The following is a 21,450-nucleotide window of genomic DNA, read 5'->3' as shown; positions in this document are numbered from 1 at the left end:
TTAACAAAAGTAAATACGGTGGTTTGGTATGGCCTTTTTATTTGAGGTAAAACATGAACTAAGTAGTTGAAATAGAATCATTTTACAGCATAAGAACATTTTAAATAATTAGCATGCTTTGCCTCCTTTTAAAGTCGCTCCCCAAGTAGGGAGAAAAAGAGAGCTCGTTGGGAGGAAGAAAAAGACAGATGGAGTGACAGCCAGAGCACTGGCAAAGAGAAGAATTATACCTCAATAAAGGAAAAAGAGCCGGAGGAGACACTGCCTGACAAAAATGAGGAAGAGGAAGAAGAACTTCTTAAACCTGTGTGGATCCGCTGCACCCACTCAGAAAACTACTACTCCAGTGACCCCATGGATCAGGTGGTAGGTCTGAGAAGCTATAGACCAGGGTTTCTCAATTTTGGCACCTTTGGCATTTGGAGTCGGATAATTCTTTGGTGGGGCCCGCCCGTGCATTGTAAGATGTTGAGCAGCGTCTCTGGGCTGTATGCATGGGATGCCAGTAGGACCCCTCCGCGCTTGTGATGCCGAAGCTGTCTTCAGATGCTGCCAGGTGGCCCCTCCTCCCCTCCCCAGTTGAGAACCACTGCTGTAGACCAAAGTTGTTTTATACAACCAAATGCAAGAGTGCTACAGTAGATTAATTAAAGTATCTCTTCATTCTGCATTCTTATAACACTGCTAGTCTTGATACTGGTGGTTTGATCAGCTCTCACACATAACTACTGTATGCAGTTTGTGGTTATGTGTTTATGTGTATCTTTTCCCCCGCAAAATGGGAAATAAGAATTTGAGTTTGTCTCTTATAAGTCTGTCCTTGACCAAAGATAACCATGGGAAGTTTTCCCATGCATGTTAGCTGCCTTTGGGGAAGCAGGGATCGTCACCCGTCACCCTTTCTGGGCTTGTGAGAGATTCAGTGCACTTGCTGCTCAAGGCGAGGCTCCCGGCCTTGGTAGCCCACTCTCTCGTTCCTGTATCCAACTCCACGACCTCCTCTTTCATATGCTCTTCTCTTTTTCCTTTTTTTCCATTCCATTCCATTTCCTTTTATCTCCATTTTATTTTCGGTCACCCTCTTTTTTAGTCTTTTTCTCCTGGGAGGTGTTATGACTCCATCCCACTAGTTTAGGCCTGTTTGCCACAGGTAGACACTGGGTAATGCTCACTGATTAAATGGATGAGTGGAGGAATGGTCATCTACTGGTTTGGGAGGTGAGAAGTTACAGATGTCTGATTTAGTAGATGGGGCTAGATAAAAAAGCATTCTCTTTGGAATTTTGTGAATTCCTAGCTTCTACTTGGCCTGGGATGTTATCTACAGGGAACTTAAAAGTAGACTCTCTTATCTTAAGAAAAAAGAATTTGAGAGATCTCATGGTGGTGTGGTCTTCTGTTTGGTAAACTAGAGCAGGGTTTTAAGTCGTGGTTCATGTGATGCAGGAAGGGGAAAGCTTACATGCTGAGCGCCTTCATGGTGCTGCAGCTTTACTCGTGCTTCCCCCATCACCTCACTTCATCCTCAAAACATGACTGGAAAGAAGGTATCTGTTGGTTAAGAATGTGGGTGTGAGTCATGCTTGACTAATCGTGACTTAAAGAAGCGGCGTTTATTTCTCTCAAGTTGTCTGGAGGGACATGGTGGCTGGTGTTCATTCGGTGGGTCACTGATGGCAGGGCTCTTGGTTGACATCTGCTGCCTCTGGAGAGTCCATCCCGTGCCTGGGATGGCCCCAGGGATCGTGTGGGGTAGGGCCTTCCTCCAGGAACTTGCTCGGAGCTCGCATGGATCTTGTCTTCCATCTCTTTCCCCCGGCTACATCTTAGGTCTTTCCCAGGGTTTCGTTTTCCTTTGCTGCTGTAATAAATTTCCACAGACTTCATGGCCCACCACAGCACACATTTATTAGCTCACAGCTTTGTAGGTCAAAACTCAAACTTATGTCTTACTGGCTAAACCAAGGTGTCAGCAAGGCTGTGTTCCTTTCTGGAGAGAATCTGGTTTCTTGCTCTCTCAGGTAGTTAGCAGAGTTGAGTTCCTTGTGGCGATGGGACAGAGGTCCTTGTTCACTTGCTGGCTGGCTGGTGCAGGTTGCTTCCAGCTTCTGTGGGCCGTGTGCATCCCTTGGCTCATGGATCCCTTCCTTCGTCTTCAGAACGAGCAAGTGCAGGTTGAGTGTCTCCTGTGTGTTGAGAATCTCCTGACTCTTCTTTCAACTGCACCTCTCACTACTGTTGGGAAAGGTTTCCCGCTCTTAAGGGCTCTTGTTAGATTGAGCCTGCCCAGATTATCTGGGATAATCTCCTCTTCCCAAATTCTTTAATCACATCTGCAGAGATTTTTTTGCCACATAAGGTAACATCTTTGGTTCTGGGGGATTAGGACAGAGACATCTTTGAGGGTCAGAGGGACTCTGGCTGAGCCTACTTTTCCTGAGACCAGGAATTCTCTACCCAAATCTGAAGGGAATCATGGTTCTTTTAGCAAGGAAGAGGGAGAATGGCTGCCATGGATATTAATATCTTTAAAATAGGGGCGCCTAGGTGGCTCAGTGGGTTAGGCCGCTGCCTTTGGCTCGGGTCATGGTCTCGGGGTCCTGGGATCGAGTCCCGCATCGGGCTCTCTGCTCAGCAGGGAGCCTGCTTCCCCTTCTCTCTGCCTGCCTCTCTGTCTGCTTGTGATTTCTCTCTGTCAAATAAATAAATAAAATCTTAAAAAAAAAAAAATCTTTAAAATAACAAAGGTGAAGACATTGAGGCTCAAAGAGCTTAAACAGGCATAGCTTTTTTTCCTTCTACTTTTATAGGTATATTAAAACTGGTGTAGAAGGATAACTAATAAACTAGAAGCCCAACATTGACCTTTGTGTTTTGTCTTCTGGTGTAGAGAGGTAGAAAAATGTCAACTAGCCTAGATTTGCCGATGTCGGTAATGAGTTGAGGCTTTACCTCTTTCGGGACAGCCAGATTTTAGGATTCTCTTTAGTTTGCTTTTTATGTCTGGTAGGTCTGGCCCTTACATTTTCAAAATTACTAAGTTGAAGAGTATGGCATTTAAAGTGATTTCAACCTAGGAAGAGAGAGTGGGGCAAAGTGGAGAATTTCCTCTAGACACGCATTGTGGAACCCTGTGTTTGTGGAGTGTATGCTCATGTGCGTGTGTGTCTGTGTCCCTGTATTTATGGGGCGTATGTGTGTGGGGGAGGATATAAAAGATGTTAACTTCTTCCTTTTTTTTTAAAGCTTCTAGTTATTTATTACAGAGAGAGGGAGTGCGCAAGTGAGGGGAGGGGCAGAGGGAGGAGAGAGAGAATCTTGAGCAGACTCTATGCTCAGCTCAATCTCATGGCCCTGAGATCATGACTTGAGCTGAAACCAAGAGGCAGATTCTTAACTGAGCCACGCAGGTACTCCTGTCTTTGGCACTTAGATGCTACCAAGATGTTCCTTTTTAAAATTTTTTTTTTAATTTGAATATAGTTGACAATATTACATTGGTTTCAGGTGTGCAACACACAACCTGTTTCCCTTATGTTATGCTCAAAAGTGTAGCTACCACCACCTGTCATCATGTGATAGTATCACAATGTCATTGACTGTATTCCCTATGCTGTGTCTTTTATCCCTGTGATTTCTTTATTCCATAGGATGTTTATAGTAGATATTTTTAGTAGTGGGAAAGTGTATGTTCCATAGGAGAGTGTCAGCTATCATGATATCCTGTGTGGGGCAGGGGTCATAATTTATTTTGTCATATCAGAAGGGCATAAATGAACAGTTCTTATGTTTCTCAGTGTTGGCAGAGTGCATTTTCATGAGGATTGTGTTAGCCATAAATGTTGTATGTGCTTCAGAACACCATTGCCAGTATTAGGAATTTTGTTTTTAAAAGTTTGTTAAGTTGAAGGAGATGGCATCTTGCTGTTACAAATCCTTGATTATTTGTGAAGTCCTATGTCTCTTTGGTATGGCTATTGTTGATGTAGTTCCTAATATTGATCCTTTCTTTTTCAAAGGGGGATTCTACTGTGGTTGGAACAAGTAGGCTGCGTGACTTATACGATAAATTTGAGGAAGAGCTGGGGAGTAGGCAAGAAAAGGCCAAAGCCGCTAGACCTCCGTGGGAGCCTCCTAAGACGAAGCTAGATGAAGATTTGGGTGAGTCACCAATTTCGGACCAACTTCTAAACCAAGACCCTGGACTCTTGTTATTGCTGAAACCTTGACTTTGGAGATGAGTTCTTGAGAGTCACACATTGAAATTTCTTCTTTCATCTTATTTTCCTTAATTATGGTCAGCAAAAAACTTAACAATGGAACTTTCTCTTTTTTGATCTTATTTTTCCTTACTTAATAAGAGATCTCATTTGCAGGGCATGTTAAAAGTCATGTACCTTATAGAATTGTTTAGTCTTAGAATCAGAAGGGACCATAGACCAGCCTCCCCACCAAAAGCAGGAGCCTGTTAACCCCAACCCTGTGCCTGTGCCACTCATGGACAGGCATTTTGTGTGGCCCTCTCCACTGCCAGGGGGCTCCTGCTTTGATGAGGAAATGCTAGTGCTAGGCCAGCTCTGATCGAAGGTTTCTCTCAACTCACACGGATACTTTCCGTAATTTTCTCATATGGTGGTCTATTTTTCCATGTGTATTCTGAGGTTTCAAGTAGATGCTAAGATCTTTGAGGATAGAAATTGCTTTTTACCACTTTGAGGCCTTAGCCCCTAACAGAAAGCGAGTCACAGATGAGGCATCCACTATGCCTTTTCCATGTTCTTTGGCTCTCATCTGCCCATCCTCATTATGTCTCCCAGCTGAGAGGTAGTATCCACGCTGGGCAAAAACACTGATGAAACCAGCTGGCCTGGGTTCAAATCCCTGCTCTACCACTTGGTATGTGACCTTAGATAAATGATTTAATCTCTCTGTGCCTTACTTTTCTCATCTGTAAAAGAAGGAAGACAATAGCATCTATCTTATGCAATACACTAAAAAATCCAGCTGTGTAATTGTTGGGTTTTATTACTATGCTATACTACGTTAATCTCTTGTAGGATTAACCTAAATTCTAAGTCTGTTTTTTAAAATTGTGGTAAAGTACACATTACACAAAGTGTACCATTTAACCACTTTTTAAATATACAGTTCAGTAGTATTGAGACCATTTACATTGTTGTGTAGTCTCCAGAACTTTCATTTTGCTCAACTTAAACTCTGTACCCATTAAACAGTTCCCCAGTCCCTCTTCCCATTAACTTCTGGCAACCATCATTTTGCTTTCTCTTCTGTGAATTTGAACTCCAGTCTGATACCTCCTAGAAGTAGAATCACACAGTATTTGTATTTTTGTGACTAGCTTACCTCACTTAGAAAACTTCTCAGTCTTTTTATCTAGTCACTTCCAAGGACTAAAACCATCTTTTGCTCCTATGGAGAGAAAAAAATCTAAAATCTTTAGTCTGGTAATTTATGGCATTTATGATACCCGAACTCCTTATCTCCTGGTATTTTTCTGCGGGGCCTTTGCTCTAGCCAGTCTGCCTGGGCTCTTCCCTCCATGCTTTGGTCCAAGTGCCCCCTTTGCATTCCTTTCCCTTTAGCCCCTCATCAGCCTGTCTCTGCCCCATCTGTGTGTCTGGATCACATGCACCCCTTCCAGGAAGTCTCAGGGACCCTCTGGGTCAGGGTGGACTCGGCCTTTTTTTGAATTACTGCATTTTTTAAAATGTGAGAGTCCACACTACCACTGTGCTTTGCATTGTCTCTGGTATTGTTCATTAGGTGTTTCTCTGAAACTGTTTCCATTTTTTCCATAACTAGATTGTGACTTAGCACCATGGGCTCTATTATTTTCATAATAATATTTTCATAATTCATGGGCTTAGCGGAGTGCTTGGTGTGGGGTAGGCACCCAGATGTTTGCTGAAAGAATAAACAATTGTGAATTTCTTCATCTTCTCTGTTTTTCCCCTGACCTATATTAGAGAGTTCGAGTGAATCCGAATGTGAGTCTGATGAGGACAGCACCTGTTCGAGCAGCTCAGACTCTGAAGTTTTTGACGTCATTGCAGAAATCAAGCGCAAAAAGGCCCATCCTGACCGACTGCATGATGAGCTTTGGTACAATGACCCAGGGCAGGTACGCATATTTTTATGTTGTGTTCTTGCTGTGAAGGTTGCAGACCCACACATCACATTTATGACTCCAGGTTCAGAAGATGCATGTTGGCTGGTATGAAAACTGAATTTTACTCTTGGGGTTCTGTGTCATACCTTGAAGCTTATTTCTTTTCAGCTTCAGAGTTCAGTCCAAAGCATAAGCACCAGAGCAACTGTCTCTTGAATCAAGTTTGACGATGTTTGTAAATTCTGTGTTAAGGAGCAGGATAATGGTGCTGCCTCATTAAACCTGCAGTAAATGGAAGGAGACTAATGGTAGGCTGCGAGAGAGAGCACTTGTAGGTCTTTTTAAAAGCAATTCATCTGGAAGGTATCTTGCAGCGATATAGTAAACAGTGTCTTAAGTCCTGTAAGACTTCATATTTCTTAGTTGGTAATAGTCACAATTCCTTGTAAGTTCTGTTCCTTGTTAAGCACTTTTGAGCTAATGATGTCATAGCTGGACATAATCATTTTTATTTTTATTTACTGTTTTATTATGAAGTAAAACTTCATACCAAATAGTATCTTTATAAAAGATTTGTACTTTGTAAATATATAATACATATAAAAATAGTATCTTTAATGCACACGAAGTTATTAAGCATAATAAAACATATGCCTATCAAAAGATAATGTGAAATTTATACTTTATAAATAAATGCATACAATTCTATATTAATTTGAATGCCCTTCTGGTTCTTGGTAGATGACAGCTATCTGAATGGTTTTTTTCTTTAGAATTAATATAGGTGGAATGCCTGACAGAAATTTATTTTTGTGATACTTTTTGCTCTCTTGGAATTGACTAGAAATGTTTAAAAATTGTGAAGCATTTTGAGTATTACTTTATGTTATTAACCATGCATATGATCTCTCTAAACAGTTTTAGTGAGTTATAATTCACACACTATGCAATTTACACACTTAAAGGTGTACAATTCATTTTTTGTTAGTGTAGTCTTGAGATTTAACAGCCATCATAATTTAATTTTGGAACATTTTTGTTTTCCCTAAAAGAAATCCTGTGTCCATTAGTTGTCATACCCTTTTCCCCATATGTGGTCTTCTTAACATTCTGTTGTTCTGTCAAGAAGCCTATCCCTTGGTTTCTATACGTTTCTCCTCCCTTCCTCCCTTCCTTCTTTGAGAGAGAGAGAGAGAGAGAGAATGAGCTGGGAGGGGGCAGAGAGAGAGGGAGAAGCAAGCTCCCTGCTGAGCAGGAATCCAATGCAGGGCTGATCCCAGGACTCTGGGATCATGACTGAGCTGAAGGCAGATGCTTAACCGACTGAGCCACCCAGGTGCCCTTGTATGTTCTTATTTTTATTAGAGATTTACAAAGGCCTTCTGTGTAGTCTCACCCCTCTGTTTACTATGTTTGGTTTGTGTCGTCTGTACAGTTGAGCCTTGTAAAGCCTGAGCTGCCCTGGGGCCCGAGACCCTGGTAAAAGACGGGAATGTAGGATGTCTGTGTGCTTTTCTGGAAATCAGGGAGCACGAAGTGATTTCTGCACTGACCAGCATTTGGAGTGTGTTGTGATATTTGGGTGAAGCCCATCACAACTCGGTTTGCCAAATGTTACTTTGGATAATATCTTAATGTGATTTTTTTAGCAGTGTTATCCCTCTGCAGTGCCGCCTGAAGCTTTAGGTTTCCCAAAAGGATAAAGAAAGCATTTTTCAGTTTAATATTTGTGTTTGAAGTTTTATTGAGACATTTAGCCCTAGAACTTTAAGGAAATTGGTGTGTTACTTGTTAGTTCCATATACCTACATCTATATATTTTTAATAAATACAAAGAAAGTGAGAAATGGAACTCCGTGTCTCCATTCTTCCAGCTGATGCTCTGGTCTCTGTTTTGATTGAGTATTACCATTTGTATTGAGTAAACTCATGAAACTGGCTTTTAAGGCCCTTTATGATTTGGACCGCAGTTCAGCATCTTTTGTCTTCTTGCTCGTATAAATTCTGTTTAGATGGGTCTCATGTCCCTGGAGCATAACGTAGGCTTTCTTCCCTCCCTTTCTTTCCTCCTGTGTTGCCTCATGTAGAATAACCATCTTCTTTTTCTGTCTTGTTCGCCCTTCACATTTTGTTCCTTTAAAACCAGTGGTGGGGCGCCTGGGTGGCTCCGTGGGTTAAGCCTCTCTGCCTTCGGCACAGGTCATGATCCCAGGGTCCTGGGAGAGAGGCCCGAGTTGGGCTCTCTGCTCAGCAGGGAGTCTGCTTCCCCCTTTCTCTCTGCCTGCCTCTCTGCCTACTTGTGATCTCTCTCTGTCAAATAAATAAATTAAAAAAACAAAAAAACAGTGGTATGGTATAGTTCACATGGACTCTTTCCCTTTTTCTTTAAATTACTAAGTATATCCTATGTATTTTATTTCTATTCCTTGAATACATAGACCCCGAGTTATTTGTCACCCTCCTTCCCCCCTCTTGCTTAGCAGTCATCTTTCTATCCAAGAGGCATTCAGCAATTACTCACTCATTCTATCATGTGAGTATAGTTTATGGCAGTAAAAGGAATTCAGGTGAAAAAGCAGACATTGGCTCACCTGATTAGCATTGAGTTTCTCTGCTTCTGGTAGGATTTTTCCCCCCCTCTGCTTTAGATACCTTTAGGTTTCCCTTTTGGAAACATTTAATCGGCAGGTCACCTTCAGAGCATTGTGTGTTCCTTCAGGATATAAAATATGCTTTTCTTTTGTGAAAGAGTCATTTTTCTGGAATAAGAAGCAGGAGAAACACACTGGAAAGTCGTAGGAGAAGATGGGGGTAAACAGTGCACTGACATTGATATTTTCTGCTTGGCTGCACAAATAACTCGGGAATCCAGCATCGTCATATGGTTTCTCTGTATCAGACAATATAGACAGTCTGCAGCATTATTGGTTTTGGAACATCCGTTTAATCTTCTAGCCGTGACAGCCTCTTCAGAGCTCCTATACTTGTGACATTAAAACCCACACAGTTTCGGAGGCCTCATTGTGCATGGTGTGGATTTCCCCCCCAATAAAAAAGAATTACATTCTGTTTCTGACAGATGAATGATGGGCCACTCTGCAAATGCAGTGCCAAAGCCAGACGCACAGGAATCAGGCACAGCATTTATCCCGGAGAAGAGGTAACTCATTTGGCTTATTATATTTGTAAGTGCTGAGAAGCCAGAAGTAGACAGATGCTGTTGCTGTTCTTTTCCCACAAATGAAATAATACCATCGAAATAGTCTTTTTTTTATCTTCCCTAATAGTCTCCGTTACTGATAATTGGAGAAGAAAAGTACTTGGGTTTTGAGGGGTAGAGTGGGGAATGCTATCAAGGAACTTGAAAAAGTTTTGGAAGATTCATTGTTTAAAACAGGCAGGGTATATTTGAGGGGGTTTTGTTGTTATTTTAAATATCTTAAAACTGTACACCTGGTAATTTTTTTCATGATTTTATTATAAATGGTTATGAATGGCCTTGGAAAAATGATCTTACTAAGTAAGCTGTGGTAAGGCACATTTTCTCTTCCCTTAGGGATATATAGGTCTATAAGGGTGTGCTGTTATCCTCGTTAGTCTGGGGTCCCCACTAAACTGTGAGTGGCACACGGACTGTTTGACCCCATCCCCTGGTTCATCAAGGACACTCCAAATATGTTTGAGTGAATGAGTTGAATTCTTCATATCATAGAGATTCATGTAACTGCTCCCTTTCAATTATTTTCCCCCCGCCATCTTTTATTTTTATGTTATTAATGGCAGATTATCACTTAATGATCCATCATACTATGTGTAATCATAGTACGTGTAAATCCTTAATTTCTCTGGAAGACTGGTTTGAGACCATAATAGTAAAGAAAATAAAGACTATGAGGCAGTGATGGATACTTTTAACTGCTTCTTTGCTTTTACCTCATTTGTCTTTGGGTGTCCGCAAGTGTAGCAAGGGACTGCGACAGGATCTGCACTTCATGGGTGTCCACGCCTGTGCCTCAGGTGGGGCTCTCTGGAAGCAGGTGCTGCAGTAGAGTTTGCAGTATGAGATGTTTCGTAGGGATCAGGCAAGAAGAGAGTGGAGGCAGGAGAAGTCCCCCTGTGACGGGTCTCATAAAGCCACAATTACTGGAATTGTCTTGCATCAGGCTGGCCTAGCCTTCACACCTTCTTTGCCCGCTGTCCTCAGAGTGGCTGCCCTGGGAAGGGCATGATTTTGGGGTGGGGGCTCTATAGCAGAAGCTGACTCTGAAGGAGCCGGTGGCTGTAGGCTGTCTGCTCTCTCGACAGCTGGGCAGCAGGCCCTTTGAAGGAGGATCTGGGTGGATGGCTGTGCTGGCTGAGAACTGGTGGGAGGCAAGCCCATACTCAGAGTACATGTTTGTTCCTGTGAGACAAACTTCAAGGTGAATGGGGCCTACGTAGCCAACTACCTACTAAGTGGCAGGTTGGTCTTCTCAAGGACTGAGGAGCATTTTGGGGGTTCATCATTGGTCATTGTAGATGGCCTGTTGGATGTTCAGTATTGGCTGTTAGTTTAGCCAAGGTAAGTCAGGTCCCTGATGTTGGGCTCATGAGAATCCTCTGCCTGTGCTGCTGTGGCCCCTTCATTCATGTGCCCAGACTGTCAGCTCTGGGTGCCGACGACTGAGGCTGGCTGGCCCCATCTGGCCGAGTCATTTGTCAGTGAGGTGGTTTAGTACCTCTTCCATGGTCTGTGCTCTTCAGTGTACACCCACACGTGATACAGAGATTGTCGCATTCGCTCCCACTTACGTACCCACACGTCTACCCCAAGACCTTTTTTGGTTTTAATTAAAAAAATTTTTTTAAGTAATCTCTACATCCACTGTGGGGCTCAAACTCACAACCCCAAGATCAAGAGGCACATGCTCCACCGACTGAGCCAGCCAGGTGCCCCTGCCCCAAGACATTCTTATCCCTGATCTTCCAATCTTTTTCCTTCTAGGCCTCTGACCAGCTGGCATGGCCACTTGCTTCTGCCATGAGTCCATCTATATTCTAACCTCAGTCTACTTCTCTTTCCACACAAAGTGGATGACCAGGTACATTGCCTGAAACTCTGCTCACTAGAAAGACTTTCCCTCATTACTGTCTTTCAGATTCCTCCCTGAATGAGGCTGCATCACAGTCCGTCTTTGGCTTGCTCCCTGACCCCTGACTGACTTATTTGCAAACCCAGCTTGGGCTTTTCCCTCTGCTTTCATCCTTCAGTCCTCGGTCAGCCGCTGAGTGAGGGTGCTGGTGGGACAGGGACACCTGCTCCCGCGGCCTGTTTGTGCCTGCTGCTGCTGCGTGTGCCTGGTTCTGGATGTGCAGGCTCCCATCTTAGGACGGATGGTTGCCGGTCCCTTCCAGACTTCTGCCCGGGTCAGACTGACAGAACCCAGCTCGTGCTGGGCTGTTCAGCCACATGCCTTCCATGTCTTCCCTGGCCGGTAGCACACTGGTGGTTTCTCAGAGGCATATTGTTGTTCTTCACGGTAGACAGCATGGCTTTGCTCCAGAACACCAGATACCAGCGTTGTGATTCTCCCTGTGTGGCCAGACTCCCCTCAGCATCTTTTCCCACCAGCAATGTAGGATTTGCTGAATTACATGGCCCCCCGCAGCAGGGCTACTCGCGCTATAGCTTGGAACTGCTAGAGCCTTCCACGGGAACCTCACTCCCAGCTGGCAGCCTTCTGTGCCGCTCCAGGACTGGGTGGGCACAGTGTTCCAAGGTGGGGGTTAGCCTGCCTCCCAGAGAGGCCTGCCTGGTGCTGTGCTTTCTTCACTGTAGGAGGTGGAAGATGCAGTGATTTGTCTGTTACTGTGGACTGATGTCTTGGCACTCAGATCCCTGGTTCTTAAAAATGGTTGTGGCTGTGGTAGGCCCCTGAATCGTTGTAGGGGGTCTCCCATACCCTCTGGAGCATGCGTGCTTTGCCGAGGCTTTTAGTTTGATAAACATCGAGTCACAGATGCAGTGAAGGTTCATGTTCCACAGCACGTCCAGAAGGTCGAGAGCGCCCTGGACTGTTGGGGCAGTGAGTGGGAGAAGTAGGACAGCCTGGCAGCAAAGCTGTAAATGTCCTTTCTCTGTGAATGAGAATAGAATGTGAACTGTGTCTTATCCTCATTCTATTGGGATGGAAAAGAATATATTCAGCAAATCACTTTGCATGTGAGGTCCTACGAGTCTGCTCTGAACTGTAGTGTATGGCACAGCTGAGCTTGTGGTAGTCTCTAATTATCCTGCAGGATCCTACCCCCCCCTCCCGCCCCCGGAAGCCAGATTGATGAATTAAAGATATGATAACACTGTCACCCCTGTGTCTTTTGGATCCTATACCATCCCCTAAGAGTGATCTTGGTTTTGGTGCCTGTGTCAGCGATGGTAGAATTTCGATGGCTTCTGCTTGACCTTTTCCATTATGATGGCTCTTACTCCACAGAATAAGGACTGTGTGGGGTGGTGCCTCTACCAATTTTGTCAGTTCCAATGAAATGTTTCAGGGGCCAGGGGAAACGCCTCCTGGGCAGATCTGTGGATGCAGGGGACCTACTGGAAACAAGACCTTGACTGAGATTCCTTTTTTTTTTTTTGTACCTTGGCTTCATATCACCAACTCTATAATGTGTACTGAAGTGATGTACTCAGCCTCTTCTGAGTAACAGTGTTGATTCAGATGCTCTGTCCAATATTCCTTGAACAATCTCGGTTCCCCTTTCCCCCATGTACAGTGTTTTGGGTACATGGCCATAGGCCCTTTTGGGGGAGGACAGGGTTGTCATGACCATTTTTGCTTGCAATGGTGTTGTAGGGCCCTTCCTATTATAGATCTAGAACTGGGAAAGGGGTCATGACTTTATTGGAGCAACCTATCTCCAGCCCTTGGTTAACCATTCTTGATTTCGTCTGTTGGTACAAACTAAGTATTACTCTTTTCAGCTGTATTCTATGAACTGCTTCCATGACTTTTTGTGGGCCAGACCCCTTTAGTTGCCACTTGGATCTTGCTGGTTGTGATGATACTATGAGATCCGGCTTCTCACAATTAAGTCCCATCATCCTGACTCCCCTGTTTCAGAGTCCTTTCATCCCCACTGCTGTCAGCAAGCTCTGCTCTGTGACAGCCTCTCTTACAGTCAGCCCTGGCCTGCAGAGGAGGCCACCACTGATCTTCCTAGTGAGGCTGGTGTCCCTTCCCCAGCACATTCCTTTTGGCCCCTAGTAGATGGCCTTGACAAGTCCTCAGGGCCTTCCCATGGAATATGATAATCTGGTATATTTTTTAGTCACAGATAGTATATCCATTCTAATGCGCCCACTTCCTGACTCTTTGAATTACTTCCTTTTCTGTCATGGCAGTTTTGGTATTTTAACTACACTTATTGTGGACCATTGCTTTTTCATGCTTTTAGGAGACATCCTAGTAGGGGGTCCTGGCATCTGGTGTCCCGAATCCTGAATGCTCACAAGTCAGTGAACTCTTCCCTAACCACTTTTATGTTCTGGTGCTTTTGGTCAAGCACTCTCTGCGTCCGGTCTTGTGCAGCCTCCTGCTGCTGGCTCATGCGGGCTAGTTCTTGCAGTTCCTTTGAGATATAATCTCTCCTCGGAGCACCCCCCCCCCCCCAGCTGGGTTATGCTGTGAAGTGACCCTAACTGTAGGCATGTTGGCCAGGAGGGGAGACTATTTGAGGGGAGGCAGTGTTGCCTTGCAGGGTCTTCCATTGCCTTTAGATACAGGTGAGTCATTGCTCTTAATAGACAGGGTTGGACCACCTCTGAGGGGATGGATGATTTAGAAGGGTCTGGGGAGTTACAACCTGTATGTCTTCATTTCAGGTTTCCAGGTCTTGTCCCTTGGCATAACAGATCTACCCTGTCGGCTGTTAATTGTCTCTGAAGTCCAACCATCTCTGTCCCTGGGTTTGGTCTTGGCAGTGCAGGGGACAGCTTCTCTGTGTGCCTCCAGCAGTCCGTCTGGCTTCCAGTTGCCTTTCCTCCCCCTCTCCTGTTACATTTCTGTAGAGCAGTGGTTCTCCAGTTACAGCTTCACCTAGGAACTCCTTAGAAACCGGGTTCTCAGCCAGCCTCATCTGCTGAATCAGAAATCTTAAGGGTGGGAAGCAAGCAGTCTGAGGTAGAGCAAGCCCTCCAGTGATTTCAAGGCACACTAAAGTTTGAGGGACGTGGTAGGGCATTAGGGGTGCTTAGCAATAGCCACCTATCCTGTTATCCTGGCAGCACACGTTCTCTCATAATCTTACATTCCTGGTTCACCGCACCTACTTCCACTGGTACACCCTCCCCAGTCATCATCTTTGGGAGTTTTCTGTTGGTCTGCCATCTGGTGCTGGGGACTTCACCTCCCACCATGATGGGGTCCTCATTGCCAGTGGATGGTAAGTAATTTCAGCTCCAAAGTCCTATCTTATCTCCTGCTTTCTTGGATCATTCCTGGAGCTATACCCTAGATTCTCCAGAAATAGATGCTAAGATGAAGTTTGGGTGCTTGATGTTTCTTAGAGAACTTTACCTGTGAGAGAAGGAATGTGTAAGCAGGACTGAACAGAGGATCAGTTGAACTATGAGGCCGCCTCAACAAAGCCCCTGTCAACCTGGTGGTGATCCAAGAAAGGAGAGCAAAAAAAGCATCAGTTTCTGTTTTCTTTTTCCCATCTTGAATTCCGTGCTTGTTCTATTCTGCCGCCTCTTATGTGTCCTTCATTTTTGGTCCCTTCTGTTTTTACTGAGCATATTTAATGGTCCTTTCACCCCCCCCCATCAAAACCTATTACTTTTAAGATTCCCCCACCCCTTTTTTAAGCACATTGGGAGTTTAGCCGAAGGTCAAGTATTGTATTATGTTACAAATAAAAGGAAGATAGTCTTAGAAATTGAGATCTAGAAAGATCTTCATGTTACCTGAACCCCTTGTATTGCATGCATGTGAGGAAATACGTTGAGTCCTGGTGATCAGCTGGTCCTTTTTTATTCTTCTAGTTAATGGTGCTGTTCTTCCTACCAACCTGCGAAGGAACACACATAAAACCTCTTTTGTCAGATGCAAATCTAGAAATGTAGTCTGTTTTTAAATAAAAATATTTTGCTACTTTACTTTTAAACTCACTTTTGTTTTCCCCCCTCAGGCCATCAAGCCCTGTCGTCCCATGACCAACAATGCTGGCAGACTTTTCCACTATCGAATTACAGTCTCCCCTCCTACAAACTTTTTGGTAAGTTCCTAACAAAATCAGATTTCATTTATTTTAAAATGTAAATAGGTTTGATGTGTTCAGATAGGTTAAAATGTGAATAGGCTCAGTACAAATTCAGTTCTTAAATTTTCTTTAAAAAATGTTATTTTTATGTTGATAAAATTGGCCATTCTCATAATCACTCTTATTTTGCTTCCTCTCACTATACTACTTTCTATACCTTTTATCAGTTATGTTTTCAGTACCTCACAATAGCCATATTCATAATAGCTGTGACTTTTGGAGCTCTTCATTGGAACTGTGGAGGTGGAAGAATGTGGAGAACCTTTCTTGTCTCTTAAAAATCAGGGAATAACTAATATATTATCTAGTGACCCAATCAAGAAAGTCTGTTGTATTTATGACAGTAATAATAATAATACCTAATTATTTACTGACTATGGTATCAGCCATTGCTCTGAATGTTTAACATGTGTTAACTTATTTCTCACAATAAACTGGTGAAGGAGAATTATTATCCCTACTATACAGGTGGGGCAGTAATCTATGTTTTATAGATGAGGTTCAGTCACGTACTGAAGATTATTCAGGTAGTAAGTGGCCGAGTGGGGATTTACACCTAGACAGTGTGCATGACTGTCTGCTGGCCTCCTGTTCTTTATTGTTTTTCACAGTGGAAAGTTATTAATTCTATTACTTCTATCATTGAGAGATTTCAATTTCAAAATTAGACGATTAATAATTACATATTTTAAAAACTTAATCAAGTTATAATTCATATATTGTAAAATTCACCCATTTAAAATGTATTTATTTCCTGATAGAATTCTTTTCACAGAATTGTGAAACCATCACCACAATCTAATTTTAGAATGCTCTCATCATCCATCCTCAGAAGAAACCCTGTACTCATTAGCAGTCAGTTCTATCATATCCCTCAGCCTTCAATAGCTAAGATACTTTCTGTCTCTATCATTAGCCTGTCCTAGATATTTCATATGAATGGGATCCTAGAAAATGTGGTCTTTTTACCTTGTTTCACTCAGCATAATGTTATTAAGATCATCTATGTTGTAACATATAACTTTATTCCTTCTCTTCTTTTTTGAGATTTTTATTTCTCTGTCAGAGAGAGAGAGAGCACAAAGCAGGGGGAGCAGCAGGCAGAGGGAGAGGCAGCCTTTCCCACTAAGCAGGGAGCCCAAACAAGATTTGATCCCAGGACTCTGGGATCATGACCTGAGCCAAAGGCAGACATTTAACCAGCTGAGCCACCGAGGCGCCCCAAACTTTATTCCTTTTATTTTTATTTTTATTTTTTTAAGATTTTTATTTATTTATTTGACAGAGAGAAATCACAAGTAGATGGAGAGGCAGGCAGAGAGAGAGAGAGGGAAGCAGGCTCTCTGCTGAGCAGAGAGCCCGATGCGGGACTCTATCCCAGGACTCTGAGATCATGAACTGAGCTGAAGGCAGCGGCTTAACCCACTGAGCCACCCAGGCGCCCCAACTTTATTCCTTTTTAATGGACCAATAATATTCCCTTGTGTGGATATACTCTATTTGTTCATTAATTGAGCTGATGAACATTTAGGTAGTCTCCACTTTTAGACTGTCATGAATAATGCTGCTATGAATGTTTGTGTAGAAGTTTCTTTCTTTCTTTCTTTTTTTTTTTTAGAAAGATTTTATTTATTTATTTGACAGAGAGAGATCACAAGTAGGCAGAGAGGCAGGCAGAGAGAGAGGGGGAAGCAGGCTCCCCGCTGAGCAGAGAGAGCCCAATGTGGGGCTCGATCCCAGGACCCTGCGATCATGACCTGAGCCAAAGGCAGAGGCTTTAACCAACTGAGCCACCCAGGCACCCTTGTGTAGAAGTTTCTATGTGGATGTCTCTCGGGTACAAACCTAGGCCTGGAGTTCTGGATCATGTGGTAACTCTGTGTTTAATGTTTTGAGGAACTACCGAACTGTTTTCCAAAGTGGCTATACCTTCTTTTGTCAGAAGTTCTTTTCATTGTATTTAATTTACACTAGCTTTATTTAGAATTACTGAAATAGAAAGTAATGGTAATATTGACAAAACAACTAATGTACATGAGCGTATTCTTTAGCACCTTCCTCCAGTTCTTTGTATATATATATAGGGCTTAAAGATTTTATTTATTTATTTGACAGATCACAAGGAGGCAGAGAGGAAGGCAGAGAGAGAGGGGGGAAGCAGGTTCCTTGCTGAGCAGAGAGCCCGATGCAGGACTCAATCCCAGGACCCCGGGATCGTGACCTCAACTGAAGGCAGACGCTTAACCCACTGAGCCACCCAGGCACCCCTGTATATATATAAGGTTTAAAAGAATAATGTTCAGTACCTGTGTTAAAAAACTGTTTTTTAGGGCCCCTGGGTGGCTCAATCATTTAAGCATCTGCCTTCGGCTCAGGTCATGATCCCAGAGTCCCAGCATTGAGCCCCACCTCAGGCTCCCTGCTTGGCGGGGAGTCTGCTTCTCCCTCTGCCCCTCCCCCTTCTCATGTTCTCTCTCTAGCGCTCTCTCTTGCTCACTCTCTGAAACAAATAAATAAATAAAATCCTTTTAAAAAAGTGTCTTTTAGGTTACTAGTCTTGGTAATTAGTTCCATATTTAACATCTAGGATTAAAAATGGTAGTCTGTAAGAATAGCATAAGGAAGAGAATCTCGTATGCTTGAATTAACATTTGTATGTTTTAACTACAGATTCAATTTTCAGATAATTAAAATTTTTCACATCATGTGGGAATTGATTTGTTGCTGTTATGTGGTGGGATGGCTTCTCCTTGGAGGTCCTGGGAATGGAGCTGTGAGGGGTTGAGCCTCTGGTTCCAGAGGCCTTCTAGGCTATTACTAGTCTTGACTATCATGATGCTGAGTCTTCTTCCACTTTGAGCTTTGAATTGACTGTGCTATTGTCTTGTTCTTATTGGAACTTTCCTTAGTTCGGGAATACAGTCAGTAAGAATAGATGTAATAGTATTGTAGGATTAAATAAAACAGGTTTGTAGAAAATAAAGCCATATAGCCTTTTTTCCCCTTTATGATACCCATAATAAACCTTCCTGATGGTCTCAATATGTAAATATTACTGAAGCCAGAGAATTCCGCCTAAAATTAAACTTTTGTATAAAGTTCTCCCTGGTTGTTTAGAAAAATGTTCACGTTGCTTGTGGAGTCCATACATTTCTCCTGTTGGTACCTTTGTGTTCCGATGGATTTCTGTACATGCAAATCGTGTTCTTAAGCTCACACTTTGTGTTTCTGTTTGCTTTTAGACTGACAGGCCAACTGTTATAGAATATGATGATCATGAGTATATCTTTGAAGGATTTTCTATGTTTGCACATGCCCCCCTGACCAATGTAAGTATGTACTAATTGGCTGGCTTTCTCCTTTCCTGTATTCTCTTCCTTCCCTTAATTCTTGTTTCTGAAAGTCAAAAATTTCTTTTCTTCTGACTTTTAAGTAACATTTACTTTGCGTCCCTCTGCGTGAGCTGCAGGAAGTCTGCGGCAGTGTGTGTCGGGGGTGGGGATGTGACATCTGTGCTAATGAGTCACAGGTTTGGTCCACATTAAATGGTGTAAGTAAACATGTGTTAGAATAACATTTTGAGAGTGTGAAAGATTGAAAAAGAAGGATAAACTGTGGAGTAATGTGTCAAAGCTATTTTGGGTTGGGTGTCCTTCAAAAGGAGGTTGGAAAGTTTTAAGGAGCAGCTATCATCTAGTGTTTGAGCAATAGGAAAAGAAAGAGAGTTATGCTCGGGTCATCTGGAACCTGCATTAATTTCCTACATTCTTCTGTTTTCGAATCCCAGGACTATATCTTCTTTAAGAGATTTTTGTCTGACATACAGATCTGTGATATTTTTATACCAGTATTAAAGTTACTTTATTGGTAATTGGTTCAAATGGAAGTTCTGTATCTGTGAGTCAAAATCTTGCTGTCTCAAAGCTAACGGTCTTGGGAATTGTCTTATTCTATATTCTAGTTGGACATAGAGTAGAATTTGCTGGCAGCTCAGACTATAGCAGTATACTTTACCCAGTCCAGATGCTGTTAGAGAACTTAAAAAATGATAGCTTTGGTGCATCTGCATCAAAGTAACAGTGTTCTTTAATCCTTTCTGAATTGGTTATAGGAAATTACATCCATAGTTTAAAAAGTTATTTAGGTGTTGTTTACTCAAAACGTGAAGTTCTGTTCCACTGGAGAGTAAGGAACAAAATTTTTGCCTGACTTTATTCCTTTCTGTCCTTCTTTTTTTCTTTGTAATAGACATGATTCTATAGTAGTGGTAGTAATTTAAAACAAATAGTTTTCTTAGTGGAATTTTCCTTATTCCACAATATATTTCATCCTAGAGAATTTTCTGTGGAAGGTGATGACATTCTAAATAAAAACATAAAATTGTTTGATAATACATATTACCTCTACCTCCAGTGTAGACTCTAATATAGAAAAGTGCTTCACATTGGACCTTTTTTTTTTTTTTTAAAAAGATTTTATTTATTTATTTGACAGACAGAGATCACAAGTAGGCAGAGAGGCAGGCAGAGAGAGAGAGAGGAGGAAGCAGGCTCTCCGTGGAGCAGACAGCCTGATGCGGGGCTCGATCCCAGGACCCTGGGATCACGACCCGAGCCGAAGGCAGAGGCTTTAACCCACTGAGCCACCCAGGTGCCCCTGGACCATGTTTTTTGCGATATAATTGACATACCATCATATTAATTCCAGGTATACTATGTAATAATGATTCAACATTTGTACATAGTGGAAAATGATCACAGTTAAGTCTAGTAACATCCCATACCACACATAGCTATAGAGTTTTGTATTGGACAATTCTTTAACAGTCTTTATGAAAAGGCACTAAGAATTTTTGAAGTTTGATGGTTTTTTGGCCTTTTTTTTTTTTTTTTTAAATGTCTTAGGCACTCAAAACCTTTGTTACACCAGAGCTCATAATCTCAGAGTGGGAAAGATCATTGAAGGTCCTCTAGTCTAGCTCCTCCCACATAATGCATTTTTCTCTTTTTTCCCTCAGTGGGCTTGCAAATATAAATAATTTAGTTACCATGAAAATATTTAAAATTATCTCTAATTTCCTTAGAAGTAATAATAGATCTCATTTAACTTTTAGGATCACCTTAATCAAAGGAGGAAAGCAATGTGGCTTCAGAGAGACCAGGGTTTAAACATTAGTGAATTTCACTTACTAGCTGTATGACTTGACATTTCAATCTTTATAATCCTTGATTTTCTCATCTGTAAGATAGAGGTATTGTAGCAATCTTACCGGTTTCTGCAAAAAATAAATGACACATGAAAAGTGTTTGTCATCGTTTTTGGCATACATGTTGGCACTTTTTTTTTTTAAAGATTATATATTAATTTATTTGACAGAGAGAAAGAGAGAGAGAGAGAGAGAGATCATAAATAGGCAGAGAGGCAGGCCTAGAGAGAGGGGGAAGCAGGCTTCCTGCTGAGCAGAGAGCCTCATGCAGGGCTCAATCCCAGGACCCTGAGACCATGACCTGAGCTGAAGGCAGAGGCTTAACCCACTGAGCCACCCAGGTGCCTCCATGTTGTCACTTCTTATTTTGGATAAGATGTCAGACAGACTTCTTTTTTTTTTTTTTTTAAACCGGTTCTTAATATTTATGTGACCTTAGAGAGGTGATTCTTTGAGCGTTATTTAAAGCCTGTCAGCACAAGGCTTGGCACTAAGAGACTGCTAATGCTCAGTTAATTGCAATTGTTACTGTTACAAAATGAAAGATAGGACTGAAAATTCCTGGCTTCGGCATATATTTTATATAAATACTCAAGTTCTCTAAATTTGAGAACTTCACTCTGTAATAGGAAGATAAGCCTCATCATTTATGTTAGAGGTGTTGATAAAACAAATCGAGTTTTAAGCTCAATGTTGTACAGTTCATAGGGATCAGATCCATCAAAGGCCTCTTGAATTTGAAGTAGTCTCCCAGAAAAAGAATTATTAAATCGCTTTACTGATCTGATTCATTTTCTTGCTAGAG

At 42.4% G+C, this 21,450-nt stretch overlaps 1 protein-coding gene across 6 annotated transcripts in view; it reads left to right on the top strand.

The window, feature by feature from the left end:
* The window catches only part of DROSHA (drosha ribonuclease III), a 117,401-nt gene that overhangs the window by 14,379 nt on the left and 81,572 nt on the right, over nucleotides 1–21,450 (top strand). For all 6 annotated transcript variants that reach the window (XM_059173715.1, XM_059173713.1, XM_059173714.1 and 3 more), the window contains 6 exons: nucleotides 135–366; nucleotides 4,020–4,161; nucleotides 5,988–6,142; nucleotides 9,210–9,290; nucleotides 15,308–15,394; nucleotides 18,682–18,768. In XM_059173715.1, coding sequence (XP_059029698.1) covers nucleotides 135–366; nucleotides 4,020–4,161; nucleotides 5,988–6,142; nucleotides 9,210–9,290; nucleotides 15,308–15,394; nucleotides 18,682–18,768 — 784 coding nt within the window. The remainder of the gene's footprint in view (nucleotides 1–134; nucleotides 367–4,019; nucleotides 4,162–5,987; nucleotides 6,143–9,209; nucleotides 9,291–15,307; nucleotides 15,395–18,681; nucleotides 18,769–21,450) is intronic.

This window comes from Mustela lutreola, chromosome 5, assembly GCF_030435805.1.
Source record: "Mustela lutreola isolate mMusLut2 chromosome 5, mMusLut2.pri, whole genome shotgun sequence".
Classification (NCBI taxonomy): domain Eukaryota; kingdom Metazoa; phylum Chordata; class Mammalia; order Carnivora; family Mustelidae; genus Mustela; species Mustela lutreola.
Note: the sequence above shows the minus strand (reverse complement) of the source record. Positions and strands in the feature narration are given on the sequence as shown.